The sequence below is a fragment of the Athene noctua genome, chromosome 5, assembly GCF_965140245.1.
Source record: "Athene noctua chromosome 5, bAthNoc1.hap1.1, whole genome shotgun sequence".
NCBI classification, from domain to species: domain Eukaryota; kingdom Metazoa; phylum Chordata; class Aves; order Strigiformes; family Strigidae; genus Athene; species Athene noctua.
The window spans coordinates 4,855,981-4,877,584 of NC_134041.1; the positions used below are offsets into that span (position 1 = coordinate 4,855,981).

A 21,604-nucleotide genomic window follows, 5' to 3' on the forward strand; every position below is an offset into this window, starting at 1 on the left:
AGTGCCCGGCGCCTTCCCGCCCTTTCTCGCGAGACCCGCGCGGCCGGTGTCATGGCGGCGGCGGAGGACCTGGAGGTGGATATCGAAGGGGACTCGGCAGCCCTGCCCGGAGAGGCGGCGGCGGGGTGAGTGAGGGCCGTGCTGCGGGCTGGTTGCTCTGCCGCTCCGGGGAGCGCGTCTCTGCGCCCACGCCCCGCAGCGTGAGGGTTTGCGTGAGGAGGGGAGCGTCGGCCGATCCCCCCCCCCCCCCCCGGTGCTGTCCCCGCGCTGCCGCTTGCTGAGGGGGCTGCTCCGTGGGGCCGCGCTCCCCGGGGCCCCCGGCGCTGCAGCTGCTTCCCGCCGCTGGGTGCCTCAGGGGAGAGACCTTGGAGTCTCATTGAGGGCCCACGGCGGGACGCGCATCATCGGGCCGGGCACTGCGAACGGGGCCTGTGGAATCCTCAAAGCGAGGTGAATGCAGAGCTGCTGTCATCGGATCCGGCAGGACGCGAACCGCCTGGTGCTGAGACTGCTGGGAGGCTCCTTTGAAACACATAGGCAGAATACTGTGTTACATAACTGTTAGTGAACGTGCTGAGGTGAATAGGTGCAGAAAACTGAACATAGGGAGGGTCAGAAAACCGATTCAACAAGTTCAAAGGTACAAGTCATCTGTAAACAGATGCTGAAACGGTGGATAAGGGATTGGCTGGATGGCCACACTCAGGGAGTTGCGGTCAATGGCTTGATGTCCAAGTGCAGAGCAGTGACGAGTGGTGTCCTCAGGGGTCGGTGTTGGGACTGGTGCTGTTTAACATCTTTGTTGGCGATGTGGACAGCGGGATTGAGTGCATCTTCAGCAAGTTCACCAACGACGGTGAGCTGTGTGGTGCAGGTGACACGTTGGAGGGAAGGGATGTGCCATCCAGAGGGTCCTGGACAGGCTGGAGAGGTGGGTCTGGGCAAACCTTATGAAGCTTGACAAAGCCAAGTTCAGGGTCCTGCATGTAGGTCGGGGCAATCCCAAAGACAAATCCAGGCTGGCTGAGGAGTGGATTGAGAGCTGCCCTGCGGAGAAGGACTTGGGGGTGTTGGTTGACAGGAAGCTCAGCATGAACCAGCAATGTGCACTCGCAGCCCAGAGAGCCACCCGTGTGCTGGGCTGCACCCAGAGCAGGGTGGGCACAGGGCGAGGGGGGGGGAATTCTCCCCCTCTGCTCCGCTCTCGTGAGACCCCCCTGCAGGGCTGGGTCCAGCTCTGGGGGCCACCAACAGCAGAAGGACATGGACCTGCTGGAGCAGATCCAGAGGAGGCCACAAAGATGCTGGAGGGGCTGGAGCCCCCCCTGTGAGGACAGGCTGAGAGAGTTGGGGGGTTCAGCTGGAGAAGAGAAGGCTCTGGGGAGACCTTAGAGCGGCCTCCCAGGGCTGAAAGGGGCTGCAGGAAAGGGGGGAGGGACTCTGGATCAGGGAATGTAGGGCTAGCATGAGGAGTAACAGTTTTAAACTGCAAGAGAGCAGATTTAGATCAGATCTAAGACAGAAATTCTTCCCTGTGAGGGGGGTGAGGCCCTGGCACAGGCTGCCCAGAGCAGCTGTGGCTGCCCCCTCCCTGGCAGGGTTCAAGGCCAGGTTGGACGGGGCTTTGGGCAACCTGGGCTGGTGGGAGGTGGCCCTGTCTGGGGCAGGGTGGTGAACTGGATGATCTTTAAGGTCCCTTCAAACCCGAACCATTCTGTGATTCTGTGAAGTGAACAAGCAGCAACTGTAACACTGCAAATCTAGCAGTTGCAGATGCTGGGAGAGTATGAGAGGATTGTACCAGAGATAGTGGCTGGGCTCACATGCTGTCTTAGAGTAGCACCTGCCACTGCTGGAGACAGAATACTGGGCAAAGGGGGCTACTGATCTGCTCCATTTCTTGATATACTTCAAAGAAGCAGGAGTTGTATTGTTTTCTGGCTGTACATGGGGATTTATCCTTATCTATACAGAGATAATTGAACTGCTGGCACAAAGCAGTTCTGAATAGTAGGTGAATTTAATTTAGTACATTGCAGAGGATATAGGGCTAATTAGTCTTTAGAATCCGAATGTTCTAGAAGCAGAGTTTTTTGAAAATAAGTAATTACTTGAATTACTGAGGAGATTTTGTGCTCCATTGAAATAGAAGAAAGTTGATTGATTATGTTAATCAGTGATAGATTTCTGAAATTGATAATTAGTTATTTACAGAAAAGATCAATCATAATCTGGATAAAGTCCGTAGGAGCACTAACAACCCAGTTTGACAGGATTCTGTTAAACCTTGTGTAAGTATGCACTTTCCTCAGGAGGAAAACAGATTTTTCTTTATGAGAGTGTGTTTTTTCCATGTTGGGGGAAAGATGTAGAAATGCTAAGTGGAGATAGTACAACTCAGTGACACTTTTAATATTAAAAATAAAAGTTATTTATTTGTCCATAAAATCCTGACTTCTTTCATTTCTGAGTATTTTGCATGTGCTTTCAGTCATTCTAGATGAGGATTTTTGCTATTTGGGGTTTCACTAGTATCTCATACTGTCTGCAGTGAGATAGGTGGGGAGTTGCTACTGAGATTGCTAAAAAAGATGACTTACTGAGGGGGATTTATGCTGTGTCTAATGGTATATTATGAGGGAGAAACATTATATAATAGTCTACAATACATGTTTTTAGTTTTAGTGTCTAATTCAGTCATCTTCCGTTAATGTTTCTGTTACTTACCACACCATTATTTTAACTCTGGCAGCATTCATTTTGTTTGAGTGTGTTTGCATTGTTTTGAACACTGGAATCTTTTTCAGAGATCATGAGAACGCAGCTTCAAGCTTGCTGCAGGATCACTATCTTGATTCATCTTGGAGAACTGATAACAGTCTCGTAAGTATGTTTTAAATGAAAGGTACTTTTAACAAGGTTATCAGAACTTCTGTTTTCTCTATTCTCTTCTGTCTGTGTACGTGTTCTTTTAGGTTTTTAACCCACGCTTTTTGATTACTTTTTAAAACATATATATTGATTCTTGATATTCAGCTAACACTGTGACAGAATTCAGATATTAAAATGTATTGTTTGCAGCCATGGACGTTGGACAGCAGCATTAGTGAAGAGAACAGGGCTGTCATTGAGAAAATGCTGCTGGAAGAAGAGTATCCTTTCGCTGATTTGCTTGTATGTTTTCCTGCAGAACAACAGAAAACTTCGTGTTTCCAAAGGACCTGGATAAATCTTTTCTTAGGAAGGTGACTGAAGCACTGTCATCTTGTAGGTAGATTGCAGAAATCAGAGAGGACCCCTGAATTAATCAGCTAGGTACCTGCAACTTCCTCTGATGTTTCTGATTCTTCAGAAAATTACTCCAAAGCTTGCCTATTTAAGCTGGCATTGGCACCAAAAATAGCAATATTCATCCCCACTTCAGCTGCTTGTTCAGTGCCACATCCAGCACTGGGCTGATGCAGCTGTTTGTGTGGCTTCATACCGAACCTGATCAAACAGCTGATCTGGCTAAAAATAGCTAGTTCTTTTTGCTGAATTGTTCTTCACTTGGGCTGGTTTACTGTCTGGTTTTGTCTGGCTACATTCATACTTCTGCCAGTATGCAGGATGAAAACGGGAAGGAACAGCTGCTGCTTTTATGCTTTTTTTTTTTTTTAAAGCAGTGTTGGTTTAAATAGTCTTGCCACTAGTAGCATTTCTGGTATAAATTGACCTTAGACTAGGTACATTATAGCAGTAGTAATCATGGGTTAATTTATTTTCATGTTCTTTTTGTAATTGAGTGTAGTAATATGCAGTAATAGAGGAACAAGCAAATAAAGCAATTAAAGTTTTCCTAGTTAGAATTATTGAGGCTCAATTTGAAAATAGATAAGGTATCAGTATAATGAAAATTATTTTAGTATGTTTTCTAAGTCAAAAAAGAAAAATGCTGTTGTAGAAACAGCATACCTAGTTTGCTGCAAGTAGAGTGAGCATGAGGGTTCAGAAGTCAAATATCACTTCCTTAGGCATTGAACTAGGAGTGTGTGAAATTTTCAGTTTTGAAAGCAGTGCAGTATTTGCTTCTACAGCTGAATAGTTATGAATCAGTCTAATTTATATGTTTATCAGAATTATCATGTGTACAAATATCTCTGATGCTTCAAAAACTTACTTAGTGACTATTTCAGATATTATTTGTCTAATAAATCACTTTCTGAAAAAATATGGCTCAATCACAAGGAAGTGGAGAAAAGATCTATGAAAAGGTAAGCTCTGTGCTGGGAAGAATTCTCAGTTAGATGAGAAGAAATGAAAAGTCCTTCCAAAATAAAGTTATTTGTTGAGATAGGCAACAGCATCACAATTATTAACTTTTATTTTAACTTTGTTTTTTATTTGCAGCCCGCATAAGAAAACTGGAAAAGTCATGTATGTACATTTTAATCATTAAGTGTATTTTGAAGTGTGGCATCTGATTTTTGTTAAGTTACTGGACGCGTAAAAAAAAAAAAAAGTTACAGTTCCTTAGTTCTTTTTATTTGGCTGTACAAAATTATTTAAGAGACCTTTAAATGCAAAGAAATATTATTGTGTGTAATAATAGGCCTGTAGTAAAGTAGTTTGGGTTCTGTAGCACAGTGGTCCTTATGAAAAAAACCTTCATTAATTCTAGTCGGCTTCCTTGCCTGAACTTTTCTGTTTGTTACTTCTGTGCGTTTCTGTACCATTAATTGTACCATAATTGTACCAATTCTGTACCATTAATTACGGGTGAATGTTGTCTTGTCTTTTCCTTTGTGATGGAGAAGCTGACGAGATTCTCAATGTTTTACTTATCAGCCGCACTCATGTTTAAAACTTGAGTTTTACAGAAGATGAGAAATAGTCCTCTGGTCAGAAGTAGCCTTCAGTTACTGGGATTTGAGAATATATATTTTTAAGCAAGCACTAACTTCTGTTTCCTATTTCTCTAGGGTGCGATCACCTACAAAATCAGCTAGCTACCCGTTAAAGTGGACATCAGAAGAGAAAGAACTGTTTGAACAAGGATTGGTAAGTTTGTTTATATTTTTTTTAATAGAAGTCATTGTTATCTTAAATAACAACAATAATATTTATTAATATATTTATCTGCTTCTGCTTTTGTACTTCTAATCTGTTAAAAATAATTGTTACCTACTAAGAGTTTAATGATGAATCAGATTTATATTGATTAATCCCCCCAAGTGGGTCTGTTTACCAGATTTTGTTGATGTGAGGCTGATGACAATTTGAGATCACAAAATATCTCAACTATACAGCTTTATGAATTGTACAGTCATAATGCTGTAGGTAACTACAGGAACTTTAGTGTGTGCTTAAAGCAAATGAGCTAATAAAGTGAAATTCTTTCACTACCCTTATAAGGTCTTTAGAGATTATATGGTGGTACACTGCTGAATGTAATAGGTTTTGCTTTGCCAAGTACAAACTCATTTCAGTAGGATTCCTCAGGTTAGTAGGCAGCATCATTTACAGTGTGCCTGAACTGGGTGAAGAGGATCCTCTGGTTAAGGGTAGCGATAACTTCATGTTAGTTTTCTTCTCAGTAGAATATGAGTAGTGAGGTTCTTTGCCATAGGCTTGCTGTACTGTTTGTGCATTTGAGTTTTTAAATTCTTTAGGCCCATGAAGGTCAACATCTGGAATGTCTGAGTTCGGGTAACTTAAGCGTGCTTTGTTGTACTAGGTGAAGTTTGGCCGCCGGTGGACAAAAATTGCCAAGTTGATTGGAAGTCGTACTGTTCTACAAGTGAAGAGCTATGCTCGGCAGTACTTTAAGAACAAGGTAAACAGAGTATCTCTGTAGTTAGCAAGAAGACTGTTTGACAAGTATGCTGTTGTACGTGTCAATTGATTTTAATCTGTCTTTTCAGGGTCCTGCTGTTAACATACTCTCTTCGTTCCCATATTCAGACAAGTGGAATATGCTTATTTGCAGATTGAAACATGAAGTCAGACCTGATTTCAAATTCCTAGAATGACTTCAGTTCTTTTATTGCTGATATAACTAAGCAATAAATATAGTAGAATTGTAGTCTCTTACACAGTTGGTTCTTGGTCTGACAATACTTGTTTCCACTATACAGCTGCTTCAGTTCTGTGTTACAGTTTTAGTTTTAGCCTCATTTGAGATCTCAGGGGCATTTAAGAAGATATTACTACTGTCTGGTTTTTGTTTTTTGGTTTTGTTTTTTTTTTTTAAACAGAAATACTAATTTACACTTGGGCTAGAGGTATACATAGAATGCTACGTAAAAGCCAATTGCCACAGATTAAGATGTATTAAAAGGGTAAGATGAGGAAGAAACACTTCAGAATGTCTGCTGTTCAAGTAAGATACTTCTGACTGTTTGGGAGGCAGAGAAGATTGTTTTGTTTTTCCCTCCTAAAAGTATTTTATATTCTCCCAAGGCAAAAAATGGTGATTCTGAAAAAGAAGAACGAAGTCAGTGCGGTAGCAGTCTTCCCCTTGAAGATGGGATAAAGGTAGAAGCGTGGTCGTCTGGAAACTTGAGAGGACGTGCAGACCCCAATCTGAACGCAGTGAAAATTGAAAAGCTGTCAGATGATGAAGAAGTAGACATAACTGATGACATGGATGAGCTACTTTCTCCTGCCTTCCAGCAAGAAACTGGAAAATCTGGATTACCTGTTATTTCAAAAAGTCCAGTTGAAGAAACAAAAGGAATGGAATGTGTGTTTTCATCTGCCAGACACAGTTCTGCAATTTCTTTACCTAAAGAAGATCCTCAACATACCAAGCAAGATACAGTGGATGCATTAGTATTTCCAGGTGTTGCAGCAACATGTTCTCAGCACCTGAACGGTGATAAATCTGTGAATTTACATTACCAGCAATACAATAATTTCATTGAGAAAGCGGAACAAGGCCGAGTAGTCACCTCTCGTGGTACGAGGCAAGGAACTGATCGGGAGCTTCCTGAGGAACAGAGAGACCTGGCTGATAACGCATTGCTTTTTCCTTCTCTCTGCCAAGTGGATGAAGATCATCAGGAAGAAGCAGAGGAGCTTAAGCCACCTGATCAAGAAGTGGAGGTTGACAGAAGCACCATTCTGGAAGAAGAAAAGCAAGCTATTCCTGAATTTTTTGAAGGGCGCCAGGCCAAAACACCTGAGCGTTATTTGAAAATTAGGAATTATATTTTGGACCAATGGTAAGATGCATTAATTTCCTTTACTGAAATGATTAAGATGACTCATGTCCTGCTTTGTTGTAGTTAAAACACTACTTAGTACTAATAGCTTGCTTTGAAAAGAGTAAAATTAATTTTATGGTAGCATTATAAAGATTACCAGTGAACAGCACTGATTATTAATGGTTCTTCTGCCTCTTCCCAGTTTTTGGTATTTGTTTCCTTTTTTTTTCCTGTCATTCTGGAAGCTAAGCAATTAAATACTTTGGAGCATTCTGAAAATGAGAGTCCTGTATCAGTGCAGGCTGCATCCATTTTGGTTACATTATTTTCTTCCAGTTTTTGTCACCTTATACGTAAGAATGCATATACAGTTTTAATAAATGGTTCCTCAAAATAACAAATTAATTCTGTAGTAAGGTCTGTAGTACTGCCTTTACAGAAGGGCAGCTAGAAGAAATAGTCTGTGCTAGAGCAAATTATGTTGACCAAAAAAAATACTTCCGATTAAGAATCATTTTGGTGTAGTGCTTGTACACTTGAATATTTTATATTTTGTCTCCAAAGAATCAGTTTAAGAAACCTTAGTGATTTGTGGTCTCAGGCTGAATACACAGTTCTTCTGTTAGCAGTTTTGGTTTGTGTGCTTGTTGTGTTGCTTAGTCTGCTGTTGAGTAGTAATTGTTTAACTGTTCTCATTCAGTTGTCTTGTGTATTAACAGTTTATTCTAGTTGCAAAGAAGCTCTAAAATTCCATACCAGAGAAGTGGTGAACTGAAATCATTCAGTATCAGTTTAAAAGCAAGAATAAGTGCATAGAGAGTGATAACAGGCCTATTTACTCCACCAGGGAAGCCCGTGATTATGTGAGCTATTTAGACTAATCCAATGCAGACATTCTTTTATCAGTTTAACAGTATCGTAGTACTTCTGAGTAGTTTATTGCTTCCTGGCACCAGTCGTGTTGAAGAGTTGGGGGTTTTTTTAACGCATGGAACCTAAGTTTCACACTGCATAACTATGAATAACCCTAAAATAAACTGTGTTTTGTGAAATAAGTATTTTTGCTATGATTGCCCTGCATAGTGTTGTGCAGTGTGTGCATCGTGGAGGCAAAAAACTTAAGTCACACAATTCTTTCTCCTCCTGTGACTTGTTTCACTGTCTGACAACGTGCTGTACTTTATTTTAGGGAGAGGTGTAAACCCAAATACCTGAATAAGACTTCAGTACGTCCAGGCCTGAAGAACTGTGGTGATGTTAACTGCATTGGACGGATCCACACCTACCTGGAGTTAATAGGAGCGATTAACTTTGGCTGTGGTAAAGATATTTTTAGTGGAATCAATTCAGAACTTAAATTCTAATCAGGACATGCTGAACACCTCTGTTGTTGACTCTCAGCTTTTCTTATTAAATGAAGGTTTTCATGTGGAGGCTAAACATTAAGTTAGTAGGTGTGTCTTTAAAAGAAAAATTGCAAGTTCACTTCACTGAAGCATGGATGACTGCGCTTAATCGGAATCAAGCATCCATGTGGATAATCTTCCAACTTCTCTGTACTCTTAATGGCCTAAGTAGTAATTGTTGTTACATTTAAGTTCTGTGGAAGAGATTCTTCGTTTGAACTGTGCTCAGTATAGTCATGTTCCCACCTACATGCCTGTGGCCTGGTTTGGTATGAATGTTGAAGGACTTGCCATCAGGTGTGCTGCTCCCACAGAAGGGTACACGTTAAGCCTTGCTAGGAGGGACCTTCAGAGCAGATTGTCTCTCACAACCTTTGAAATTCTAGAGTAGTTTGTAAGCTGCTTACAAGATTATCAATTCTGGGTTTTACACAAGACCTTTTCTTTTTTCTTTTTTCTTTTTTTTTTTTTTTTTCCTCCTCCCTCGTGTTTACTGCACACCAGCTGGTGGGGAGGTTTTTTTGTTTTGTGCTTTTCTGTGTGGCCAGTGTTGGGAGGTTTTTTTCCTGATACCTGCTGTATCTGAAATGTTGCCCTCCCTCCACATAAGACAGAATTCAAGTTCCTGTTTCTTTTCCCATACTGGATTATAACTATTTCCTAAACAAAAAAGCAATGTCTTCATCCTCAGGGCTAGGTTTTAAAAGATTTAGAATTAGGTGACATGTTAAAAGTATACATACACTTACAGATTACTGTTGGTTTAATCTCTCTGGATTGATTTTGGTCCAAAGCTGAAGGACGGTCACTTAGGAGAGGAGGAATGCCCTGCAAATACATTTTGTCTGAAGTAAAGGTTATTAAAAATAAATTAACAGTAAGGAATTAAGTTTCCCTGTCTTAAAAATGCTGTGGTAGTGGGAGAGGGCCATAGAATCTGTCAATAGTATGACCATCGAGACGTGTCTTTTCACTGTGGCTCTTCTTGTTTTTTAATTTCTGGCATTTATGGTTCTCACTTACCTGTATCGTTCTTGGCTCTGTACCAGTAAGAAGTGGCCTCATGCTTTATTGAAGTTGCGTGTGTGTCTCTTCCCTGCAGAACAGGCTGTCTATAACCGACCCCAGCCCGCTGACAAAACACGGTCCCGAGAAGGCAAAGACACGGTGGAAGCCTACCAGCTGGCTCAGCGCTTGCAGTCCATGGTATGCTTTGGTGAGGGAGGTGGGGGCAGCAAAAAATATTCAGCGTGGAGAAGATCTTTTCAATTTTCATTTTCCAGCCAGGGCGTCTCAGGAAACTCCTCTTGTACAGTTGGCAGTTTTGTCGGAAGGCCCTGGAGTTTGAGTGTCAGTCTGAGCGCAAGTTCTGCTCTCTGACAGGGGTCTGCCCTAACTTCTGCTATCTTACACCGTTGATTTATGTCTGGGTACTTATCTACAGTTGTGTTTTACTCTTTTCCCTGCAGCCCCAACCCCTTCCTCCCACCTCGCCATAACTTACTAGCCTGAATTCACCAGAAAATAGTAGAGTGTATCAGTAGTGTGTGATTAAGTTGCTTGCATATTAACTGTTAAGTGTAGTAGGTATGTGATACGGCTTACTGAGAGCCTTATGTACACCGTTAAGTACAGTAGTAACTCATTTATAAACTGTGTGAATTACAAAGCCTTGCCAGATTTTCATATTTACGTTTAATGTGGCATTTTTTTAAGCACTTCACAGCAAAATAAATCAGTTGATGAGAAGAAAACTAAATCAGTCCCACTAAAAAAAAAAAAAATTGAAATATGAAGAACTGTAGCATACACTAGATGTAAAGATACTGGGTTTATAGCTTTTTGCATGTCTGAGCTATAATTCAGAGCTGGATGCACTGTTGCTGTCAGTGATGTTGATGATCCATGGAACGGATTTTAAGGCTTTACAGCCTTAAAAACCAAAAACCTCACTGATGATATTTCATAACAGATTGTGAACTACTTAATTCTACACAACTCCAGGGTGTTCTTTCTTTCCTGGAAAGGTGTTGTAGTGTCAGTAACATCCATGTGTCAGGAACCTTCAGGACAATGTTGTTGGGCTGATTCAGTGCAGTGAGCAGCTTTTTCAGGAGTAAGATCCCTGACTCATGTTGATCTGCTTGTTGCAGCGTACAAGGCGGCGGCGAGTGCGAGACCCTTGGGGAAACTGGTGTGATGCCAGGGACTTGGAAGGACAGACGTTTGAGGTAACCCTTCTGTGTTTTAAAGTTTCCTTAAATAATTAATTCTTGCTAATTGCTAGCAGGTGGTGTTGCATCAAGTGTACAAGGGGAACAGTTGTGTAATGGGTACTTAACCTCTCTTTGTGGAAGCAATAATTTGAAAATAATGTAGCAGCTGTTACATCTTTATGCTGCTGATAAATACAACTGTACTTGGGTGTTTACAGTGGTGTGGGCACCAGTCACCCTACGCTGTTGCATGCCTATAAAGCTCTTTGTCTTGTCTTGTAGGAGATTTCATCACCCTTTGTTTTCAGTTAACTCCCTTACTAAAGCTGACAGTAGGGGGTAGGAGAATAAGATGTAAATGTTATTTTTTCCAGTCCTATATGGTTTCTTTGTGCTTATAATGCAGGGGATAAAAGTTCCTAACATTAATTTCACTCCCAGCAATATCCCCAGAAATACTGTGGTTTATGCAGTGCTTAGAAAAAGTCATACAAGTTTAAATATTTTATAGAAGACTTGGAAAGAAAACACCTACTTGTCCATTCCTACAGTTTCAAAATATACAAAAAGAACTGTAAACATCCTATTTTTCTTGTACAGAAAGCCACTTAAATTTGCAGCCTTCAGTAATAAGCATCTGTAACAGTTACTTCATAAAGTTATAATTTTTGAGTAACTGTGGTTAATAATTCCAACACTTTCTGCAAAACACATATTTGGATGGAAATAAATTTTGGAAACGCTCATCCCTAAAGGGGTGTCACGATAAAATCTGGCCACAGACTGTAATGGCAGATTTTCTCCGTAGTTCTCCCATTTACGCATGGTTTGTGATATGGGCTGTGATTCTGCTGAATTTGATTGACTTGGGGAATATAAGAATCCCCTCATCAGGCATCTTGTGCACCAGATCTGATTGTCATTGCTTTCACACTGCTTGATTCTGCTACGGCTGTTGCCCTCTATCTTGAGTAGTCCTGTAACATGCACAAATTTAGTATGTCTGGAGGACGCTCATGTCAACAATTTATTCTGGGCTGGGTTTAGAATCGCTACTAAAAGAGCACTTAAGACATTAAGTCATTTAATTTTTTACAATTTTTTTAGCATCTCTCTGCTGAAGAGTTAGCAAGAAGAAGAGAGGAAGAAAAACTGAAACCTGCAAAATCTTCTAAAGGTTCAAGACAAATAAAAAGGTATTATTTGACGTACATCGTGTTCAAGCATAGATCTAGAAACGAAACAAATGTCTTGCGTAGTGTCAGGCTGGAACACTGCAAATCATTTGTGTGCTACGGTCTGGAATAACATATATGTATTTCAGATGTTTCGTGTTGCAGTTCACGAGTGGGGTAGTGAAGTTTCTGTATTTGGTGGAAGTCATCCCAGTGTGGGATGAGAAAATCCAGTAAAGAAAACAAGGTTATACCTCCTCTGCCAAGGAGACAGAGGGGAAACTTGAAAAGTTTCCTGACTGTCCTACATCTTTAGAGAAATTTTCTTTCATTTTATAGTTCCTTTGATCCCTTTCAGCTGATACCATGCTGTTTATTCACTGAAGAAAAACAGGTATGTACCTATGAGTGAATAATCAGGAATGCTTTATTACTTACATTATGTTTCTTATACTCATTATTATGTTTATCATTTCAGGAACCTTTTCAGGTGAAAGTGTCTTCTGAAGCACTTCTAATAATGGATTTGGTGAGGATTAAGTTTTATTTTTCAAAAAGCTATGATGTGCATGTTGTGTGGTTTTAGAGGGGTTTTTTTGTTGTTTTGGTTTGGTTTTTTTTAATGGGCAACGTAAGATTGAGAAATACAGTACTTAGGTCTAAATGGAAAGAAGTTAACCTAGAAGTGAGACTCTAATCTTAAATAAAGCCCATAAAGAGGATTTTTTTTTTTATATTGAGCTTAGTTTTTCTAGAAGGTAAATGGTTGTACACTAATAAGAGTGTTACTACTTAGTAGTCTTTGTCACATGCTAAATATAACTTCCCTAAGGCTACTTTCATGAACAGAATGGCATTTTGAAATCTTAGGGGTTCATTTTCTACTAGTCTGGGAATTGATTTTTTGCGTTTATAAAGCAATGTGTGGGGTTTTTCTAATAACAACAGGTTGTACCAAAATTGGTGCAGTTGTTCAGCACTGCACAGGCTTCATGCATGAAGTGTTGCACAAACACACTATATACCTGCGGGTGTATAATTAGCAAACGTAATCTCTTCTGTTTGCTTTAAATTGAAACACTGGGTATTTGAGAATCTGCAGCTGTCCTGAGTTTTCTTTCTAAATGTCATTGAGGAGTTACTGGCTTCACAGCTACGAGTCTGTCATGTGCAGATCAAAGCGAGGAGAAATTATACAACTGGAACTTTAATAATTGTTTAATATCATTTTAGCACTCTCATGTGTCTATGGCAGAAGTTATAGGGCTGCTAGGTGGAAGATACTCTGAAGCTGATAAAATTGTAGAAGTAAGTGTTTGTCTTTTTACATTTTCTCTAAAACATTAGAACTGTTATGATAATACATGTAATTTGAACATATTTAAATGTTATTTCTGAAGGGCAACTACTTAAATATATTTAAGTTGAAGTTCATTACTGTAGTCTTGAAACATTAGAGTTATGCTTATGTGCAAGTGTTGGCCTGTCAACTCCCATTGTAAGGAAGATCTAGTACATGACTCTTAAAATTCTTTAGATTTTATTTAACTGATGGAGATTTCTTGCATTTATCCATCTGGAGACTTTTTTAACAGGTTTGTGCTGCGGAGCCGTGCAACAGCCTCAGCACAGGGCTGCAGTGTGAGATGGATCCTGTATCTCAGACACAGGCCTCGGAAACGCTGGCTGCCAGGGGGTACCGGGTTATCGGGTGGTACCATTCCCACCCGGCCTTCGACCCCAACCCCTCCATCCGAGACATTGACACTCAAGCAAAATACCAGGTACTCGCTGCTCTGTACGTTAAAAATAAATAAACAGCAAAAAACCCAAACAACCCTAAAGCCTTCCTGGCATTTACGGTGATATAACACATTACTGCTCTAATACATCTTCAAATCAGTTCATAAATTAACATAAAATCTGGTTGGTTTTTTTTTAATTTCAGAATGCTGTTCTGAAAAAGGTTATATTTCTTGTATGTGGATTTTTTATGTGTGTGTCTTCGTTTTTTTTAGAGTTATTTCTCCAGGGGTGGTGCCATGTTCATTGGAATGATTATAAGTCCTTATAACCGGAATAATCCTCTTCCATATTCTCAAATTACTTGTCTAGTAATTAGTGACGAGATCAGTGCGGATGGTTCCTACCGTAAGTACTGGTATTTTATTCATTGTCTGAATTTTTCTTTTCCTTTTGTGGACACTAAGGGGAAAAATGTTGTCTGTTCTTGGAACTCAAGAAATAGATATTTATATTTTTATGTCAGTAACTTGTGCTGTACAAACCCAAGAATTTCACTTCAAGAGTAACCCTGCAAGTAGTTGGTGCTGTCGTGACAAGAACATACAGGTCTAACCAGATAGAAGATTGTGGGAAATACTAATACAGAAGAACAGTCTGTGAAAGAAATTAAAGGGTTGGGACAAGGGTCACTGATATTTACATACAGCATCCACACGAACAGCTGAGAAACTGCTTCACATGTATTACTTATACTTTGCTGTGTTATAAAATTCTGAACAGATTCGCTGATCGAGAAGACAGAAGTATAATAGCAAAGTATCGGCCGCTACAGTGGCCAAAAATCCTGATTTGAGTAACTTGGCATTCAGAAGGTCGAAGGATCAAACTTGCCAGCTGTCCAGGAAAACAGCAGCTATGAAAGATGAAACGCTGTGCTGGCGTGAATCCCAACCTAAGAGAACAAATTCTTGATTAAAAATGTCATCGGCATTTCATGAAAACGGGATGTTTTCCTTTCTTGAACAGTTAAGAACAGATCCTATAAAACGTGTGGTATTTCAGGCGATGATCACATCTTCTGCTCGTTCCCTGGCATTAATTAGAGAATTCCCATGATAACAGCGTATGGTTATGGTAGCTGCCTCTTCCCTCTCCTCCTCCCTTCCCCTGTTTAAGTCCTGATTTTTGCACCCAGACTCCAAGGTTTCCCGTTTTCTTGGCCAGGCAGTAGCAGAGGCCGTGGGAGCTGGCAGTTCCCCCTCTGTTTTTTCCTGTGGAAGTAAGCAGGGGGAGACCATCTGCTGGGAGACTTGCTTCACCGTCCTGGGGGAAGTGAAGTGGCGGCCACATCTGTGCAGTGATTCCTGTTTACCAAACTGATAGTACTGTCATTTTATCCTCATTTCCCATGCATCCCACGCTTGGGGTGTGCGCTTTAAAATACTTAGAAACTTCATCTGCCTTTAGAAATAGACGTATTTTTTGGTCACATCCATCTTCTTTCTGAGAGGGCTCCCGAAATCAACTTTTTATAAAATGGTATCTCCTATATTTCCTCCTATTTTCTTCTGTGGAAAAGTTATACCGCGGCAGCACTACAGTACTGTGCAAATGAAGAAAAATTACTATTTTCTGTGAGCCATAAATACTTCTATAGCTCAATTCTTACTCTTGGAAATGTGTTCTGCCTTGAACACTTCTCACACTCAAGATGTGTTTAAATAGCAAATAGTGTTTATTGCTTTTCACTTACTCTGAGGTCTAGCTGGAAGGCACGTCTTTCATCTCATTAAATTCTTATCATCCTGGAAAGGTGATTTTTTTTTTTTTTTATGACTTTCTGATTTTTGGTAAGTGAATTCTGTTCTGCAAATAATTTTCTGGTGTTCCTTTAGAATACTTTCTAAATTCCCTAACCCTACCTGCAGTAAACTAGAATTTCTTCCTTTGGGAGCAAAATTCCTCTGAAATCCAGAACAATAGTCAGCCAGTTCATACCTAATAAACAAAACATTTTTTATTCACTAAATAACCCCATTGATCTTAGAGAGACTACAAAAGTGGTACTAGGTTATAGCAACTCAATTCACTTTGCCATTTTTCTGCTATGTTGTAGATTTTTGTATGCTTCCTATCAGCATGAGGAATTGTCGAGGACAGGCAGGAGAACAGGTTTGCTCCCTACTCCCGCCAAAATTAAATTTGGAATCCAACTTTGACTTTAACCTCCTTAATGTTGGCAAGGAACAGGACTGCAAGCTCCAGCAATCAGTAATAAATTATGAACAGTTATGGGGAAGGAAGAGATTGCACCTGAAGCTAAAAAAGAAGAAGAAAAAAGTTGAGTGTACTAGGAACACTGAATAATGATGTTCCACTGATTACAGGCCTGCCCTACAAATTTGAAGTACAGCAGATGTTGGAGGAACCTCAGTGGGAGTTAATATTTGAAAAAACAAGATGGATAATTGAAAAATACAGATTCTGCCATAGGTATGTGTCTGCTTTACTATAAAAAATAACTGATGTTTCAATAAAGATGTGTGTCTGCTTTCTACAGCACTGCTATTTGTTTTTCTCTCAACAGCAGTGTCCCCATGGATAAAATTTTTCATAGAGATTCTGACCTGACTTGTTTGCAGAAAGTAAGTGGTTTGGTTTTTTTTTTCTTTTAGCTTTTTTAATTTTAAATGCTTTTTAAATACAAATCTGTTTCGTATCATCAGAAGTCACCTGAACTTACATTTTTACATATCAGAGATGTAAACTTATCACAGTAAATGAGCTTTGTGGTGCAGCTTATTTACTTACAAAGACAATTTTGGATTGCGTTTGTAAGTAAATAAGGATTCTAAGTAAATAAGGATACTCATTTGTGAGAGTTGGGGATGAGAGTTACCTGCAGACCCCAGGTTTTAACCTCAGTTTGGAGCAGAATGAATGGTGAATGAATTGCATCTTTCAGCTTTCAGTGTCGAGAGCTGCATGTGTTTCAAGAGCAGATTTGCACTTCCTAATCCTTTGTTCCATCTCTAAAATAGTGCTGTGCCATGTTTGTCACGCATAAGTGAGAACTTTAATTTTCCAGTCAGAGTAGTCATTGCTCTGAAGTTCTAAATAACTACAGCTGTAACATTAATTGCACGAACAAGACAGAAAATGTGCCCAAAGCAAAAGGCATAAAGAGAAAACATGTACGCAGTGATTACCCACATCTGATTTTTTTTTTTTTTTTTCTCTCAACATGACTTTGCTTATGAACAGCTTCAATCTAAAATTGAGTTGGTAGAATACTCTTGACTTTAGCGGTTGGTTTAATTGGTTTTAAAGAATTGGTTTTAAATCACCCATGTGTTCCTGTGTGACTGTTCCTTTCTGAAATTTATATTGTGCAGTTGAACACTTTCTGTAGTGTTAATCCTAAATAAATAAATAAAAATCCCTTTGGAATACTCATCAGGTAGATGGGGGAAAAAAATAAACTCAACAGAAATGACAATTTAGAAAAAAAATCTCTTTTTCTTTTGACTAGCTTTTGGAGTGCATGAGGAAGACTTTGGGCAAAGTAACAAACTGCTTCATTGCTGAAGAGTTCTTGACTCAGATAGAAAACTTATTCCTTTCCACGTACAAGAGTGAGAAAAAGAGTAATGCCGAAGAAAAGGAGAATGAATGTGCAAATGAATTGCCAATGTGACGGCTTTAACTAAACAAAATTTACAGAACTTTGGGTTTATTTCTTTCATTTTCTTCTCTTCCTCCCCATTATGTCTATTCTTTCAGGTTTATTACCCATTTTAATAGTAACTGTTACAGAATCCGGTGTCATCTTACTGTTACGGTTTAAACATACTTTGAAAAACTCCTGATGAGTGTGACCTGACTACATGAGGAACACTTAATGCTAACATTTAGTAAAAAACGAGTGCCACAGAGTTAGCTGATTGACCAACAGCCTGCCAGTTGGGAAGGAGGACAACCTGGCAAGAATAGTGTGCTTCAGTCTTCAAGGATGGTTTGTCCTTTCTCAAGTCTTTCAGTTTGGGAATTTTCTCTTATTATTTATCTACAGGTACACATCTAACTTGGAATGAATTTTTTCCTTAATACTTTAGAGATTGTAAGTTTGAAGGAATTCACAAAGCAAAACTTAACTGCAATGAAAATTTTGTAGCTCACTGATTTCAAACTTTCCTGGTATCTGGTCTGAAGTTTTAGTCAGTTGTAATTTAACACATGATCTGATTATTTCCCGCCCCCCCCCCGCCCCCAATTGATCCCTATGATGAAGTAGTTTTTTGGCACATTCTTTGCGATCTTGCTTTTATACTGGGGAGGAAAAGCTGGCAAGTTTTCATGACTTCTCAGTAGTGGTTGTGCTTGTTTCCAGTGGAAATGATAACTCCTGTCTTATTACAGGTTGCAGTCTTTCTGGTCTTCCATTCTGTGGGGAGATACTATGTTGTTCTGCCAGATCATTGTCTGCTTCTAATTGCCACTGTTTCCTGTGGAAACAAGAGCTCTTGATTGACAGCAAACGGAGTGCAACAAGCAGAAAAGTATTTGTCTCTTTAAAGAAAAAAAACCCACCAACTTTTATATTCAGAGTCTTCTCTATAATGAGCAGTTCAGTAAGAAAACATAGTGTTTTGTATCAGTTCTTCAGTTATAACTTCATACAAGTATATATTCAGATATAGACAGATTGATCATGATTGAGAAGTTTCTGGATTGCAACTTGGAAATGTTTCTTGAGCTATATCACTGTGAATCTTTATAGAAAAAATGTGCTTTAAATTTGCTTTCTAAATCATAAGAAAACAACTTTGTGTACAGTTATTACTATTTACACAGATTTATCTTGGGCAAAGTTTCGCAAAGAGATCTAAAATATATTTGAAAACATGAAGCAAGCAAAACCTTGAGTTTATATCTAGAGGGGTGACAATGAACTCAGTTCTTATTTTAAAAAAAAATATTTGTGTATATATCTAGTTCTACGTAACATAAATGGAATTTTAAGATTTTCTATGTTTACATTTTTAACTTTGGCTTTTCATTTGTATAAAGAGTTTGAAAAGCTTTAAAATTGTAGAGGTGCATCCCAAGGAGGGAACTCCTTTACAGAGTTAACATCAGGTTTTTTTAATCATGCCTCATAAAACATTTGTCTCTTTCTGTTACTAAGCGAAAGGTGCAGAACCTGATCGTATGAAAACGTGAATACTCGGTGACTCTCCCAGTGCAGATGCAAGAACTATGGACTTAAAAATACTGGTGAATGTTCTACCCTCTCTCCTCTGTTCAGATCTGCTGGTGCGCAGCTTTAGATCCCACTATGTGTAATTTACAAACTTGGTGTATCCAGCTGTATAAGGCATGTTGACTCAGTCTGCATATATTCTAAAATGTCATCTTTGGGACTTCCTAATTAAAAATATTGCATGGCTGGCTGTATTTCTAGTTTAAACTATGCTCTGATGAGAAAGCATTCCCTCCCCACTTACTTGTGGAGTGCTCTGCATTGTAAGGTATTCTGCTCATAGGTTACTCTCTAGAAAACCCACACAATATCAGTGTATGTACTAAAAGCTGTAATTAGTTCTGATTTGTAGGAAGAGAATTTTGAGCCTCTTGTGTAACAGCACTGTGAAGTAGATCATGTTTGTGGTCCACATAGAGTCTATTTCCAGCCATTCAAGGGTGAGTGTCAGCATCACCCGAGTAGTGGTAACAACGTCCTTGGCTGCTTCTCTGTTTAACGATTAAAATGAGTTAAAGCAATACAGTTGTATTAATTGGATTTAACAGTGATGTTACATTAGAAAAGTCTTGAGTAAAACATTTTTGAAGCAGTTTGTCTCTTGAAAAGAGGAGACGGTGCAGTATTGAGCCTTTGATATGAGCAAAGCCTCCAGATGTTCTCAGAGTTGGTTAGCAGGGTGCTGTGGGAGGGAATACAACTGCTAGTACCATCCTAATCCAGTATTATTGCACGATACTGTATCTGAATTGGAAATACCACCTTTGTGATGCTAAGTAATATTTTGTTGGCAGGAGCTGTGGTGAGAAAATAACTAACCTACTTTTCATAATTTGTGTGGCTAATAATATGAGTTGGGAAGTTGCATGCTTCTACAATAAAAATCTGTTTTACTAATACTACTCGTTCTGCTACCAAGCACATATAAGGCATTAAATATTTTTATTCGAAAGCTTCTTTTTTTTTTTTCCTCCTCCTTCCAGCAATTCTTTTTATGCCAGCTTAGTTTTCGTGTACCTATTGTGGACTAATATGCTATTTCTTTCTGTAAGACCAGCTGTTAGGCCTTACCAAGTGGTTGCTCAGGAGGTGGGAAATGGTTGAGTAGCAAGTAGAATTATACAATTTAAACTGGAAGAGTCGACAGTTTAAAAAAATGAACAAAGAAAAAACCCCCAAACCCCTGAACTGTAACTTATGGCAAATACCCTTTGTAGGCATTAGTTGGCTTAGCCACGTTATGCTGTCGCAGTTATCAGCTCTGCTTCTTCACAGGGATGTGTGCCTCGGGGTCCAGGGGAGGGGACTGCCCATGGGTTTTTTTAAATAAGTAACTTTCCAAGAACAATTCTGTTGAGGAAAACAAAGAAATAAAAAAACAATCCAAACCCAAAACCAACCAAACAAAAAAAAGTTCACGCTGTTGCCATTGCTATTAAGTAATTTTTTTTCCTTTTGCTTGCTGCTTTGATATTCCTGACTGATGGTATAGAGGAGTCTACTAATAAAGATCGTACGTGCCGTACCTTGAACGATGTGTTTCCCGTTTGTAACAGGTTCTGGTCTCAGCTCAGGCAGTTACTCCAAGTCAGGAACAATGACAAAGTGATTCAAGGACGTCTAACACCACTAGAGGGAGCGTTGTCACAGCTGATACACGGAAGGTTTGGAACTTAGCACAAAACTGGGCTTACTAGTGCCTGCAGACTTCCGGCTAGGGAATACATTTATGGGCAGCAGCCGTGTACTTAGGTATAGATTTGTTTCTTCATTTGTTCTTACAAGCCCTGCGTGAGCCAGCCGAGGCAGGACGCAGGAACGACCCCAAAACCATGAATGAAATGCAAAGAGTAAATTTATTCTTGTTGTCTTATGTCCTGGGGGCTCTCTGCAGAGGCACGCACAGGGTATGCAGGCACTGCTGAGCTCAGACCAGGAAAAGATCTCAAACCTGCTGCTTTCACCTGTAGATCCCAGGGATTTTTGCAGGCACAGTTTTCTTTCCCCAACCAACGCAGGAACCCCATGGAGATTTGATAAGGTGCCTCCGTGTTTCTCACAGGCCTGTGTTACCTACGTGCAGACGTTCTACCCTTCGAGCACGCAGAGCTAGACACCAGTTAGGTGGAAATCTGTGGTTTGTCCAGAGAAGGGCAACGGAGCTGGGGCAGGGTCTGGAGCACAGGTCTGCTGGGGAGCGGCTGGGGGAACTGGGGGGGTTCAGTCTGGAGAAGAGGAGGCTGAGGGGAGACCTCCTGGCCCTCTGCAACTCCCTGACAGGAGGGGGCAGGGAGGGGGGATGAGTCTCTGGAGCCAAGGCCCCAGCGCCAGGCCCCGAGGGAATGGCCTCAAGCTGCCCAGGGCAGGGTCAGGCTGGCTCTGAGGAAGGATTTCTGTGCAGAAGGGGCTGTTGGGCGTTGGAATGGGCTGCCCAGGGCAGGGGGGGAGTCCCCGGGATCCCTGGGGGGGTTGAAGAGTCGGGCTGAGCCAGCGCTGAGGGATCTGGGGGAGTTGGGAACGGTCAGGGGGAGGGTCATGGTTGGGCTGGAGGAGCTTTTCCAACCTAGATAATTCTGTGATTCTGTGGTTTTTGACACTTGAGCATGTTTAC

The 21,604-nt window shown here is 40.3% G+C and overlaps 1 protein-coding gene across 2 annotated transcripts; it reads left to right on the top strand.

Moving 5' to 3' along the window:
* Positions 1-34: 34 nt before the first annotated feature.
* MYSM1 (Myb like, SWIRM and MPN domains 1) lies at positions 35-20,518 on the top strand. 2 transcript variants are annotated; one of them, XM_074906111.1, is made up of 20 exons: positions 35-125; positions 2,808-2,883; positions 3,082-3,152; positions 4,176-4,253; positions 4,390-4,416; positions 4,962-5,040; positions 5,717-5,815; positions 6,442-7,205; positions 8,377-8,507; positions 9,696-9,799; positions 10,747-10,824; positions 11,917-12,005; positions 12,324-12,378; positions 12,463-12,513; positions 13,218-13,292; positions 13,580-13,768; positions 14,003-14,135; positions 16,118-16,223; positions 16,318-16,375; positions 17,263-20,518. In XM_074906111.1, the coding sequence occupies exons 1-20, from the start codon at positions 52-54 to the stop codon at positions 17,425-17,427; spliced, it is 2,502 nt and encodes an 833-aa protein (XP_074762212.1). In that variant the 5' UTR covers positions 35-51; the 3' UTR covers positions 17,428-20,518. The 2 variants fall into 2 exon arrangements, with proteins under 2 accessions (XP_074762212.1, XP_074762213.1); XM_074906112.1 differs by having other exon boundaries at positions 16,321-16,375.
* Positions 20,519-21,604: the final 1,086 nt, after the last annotated feature.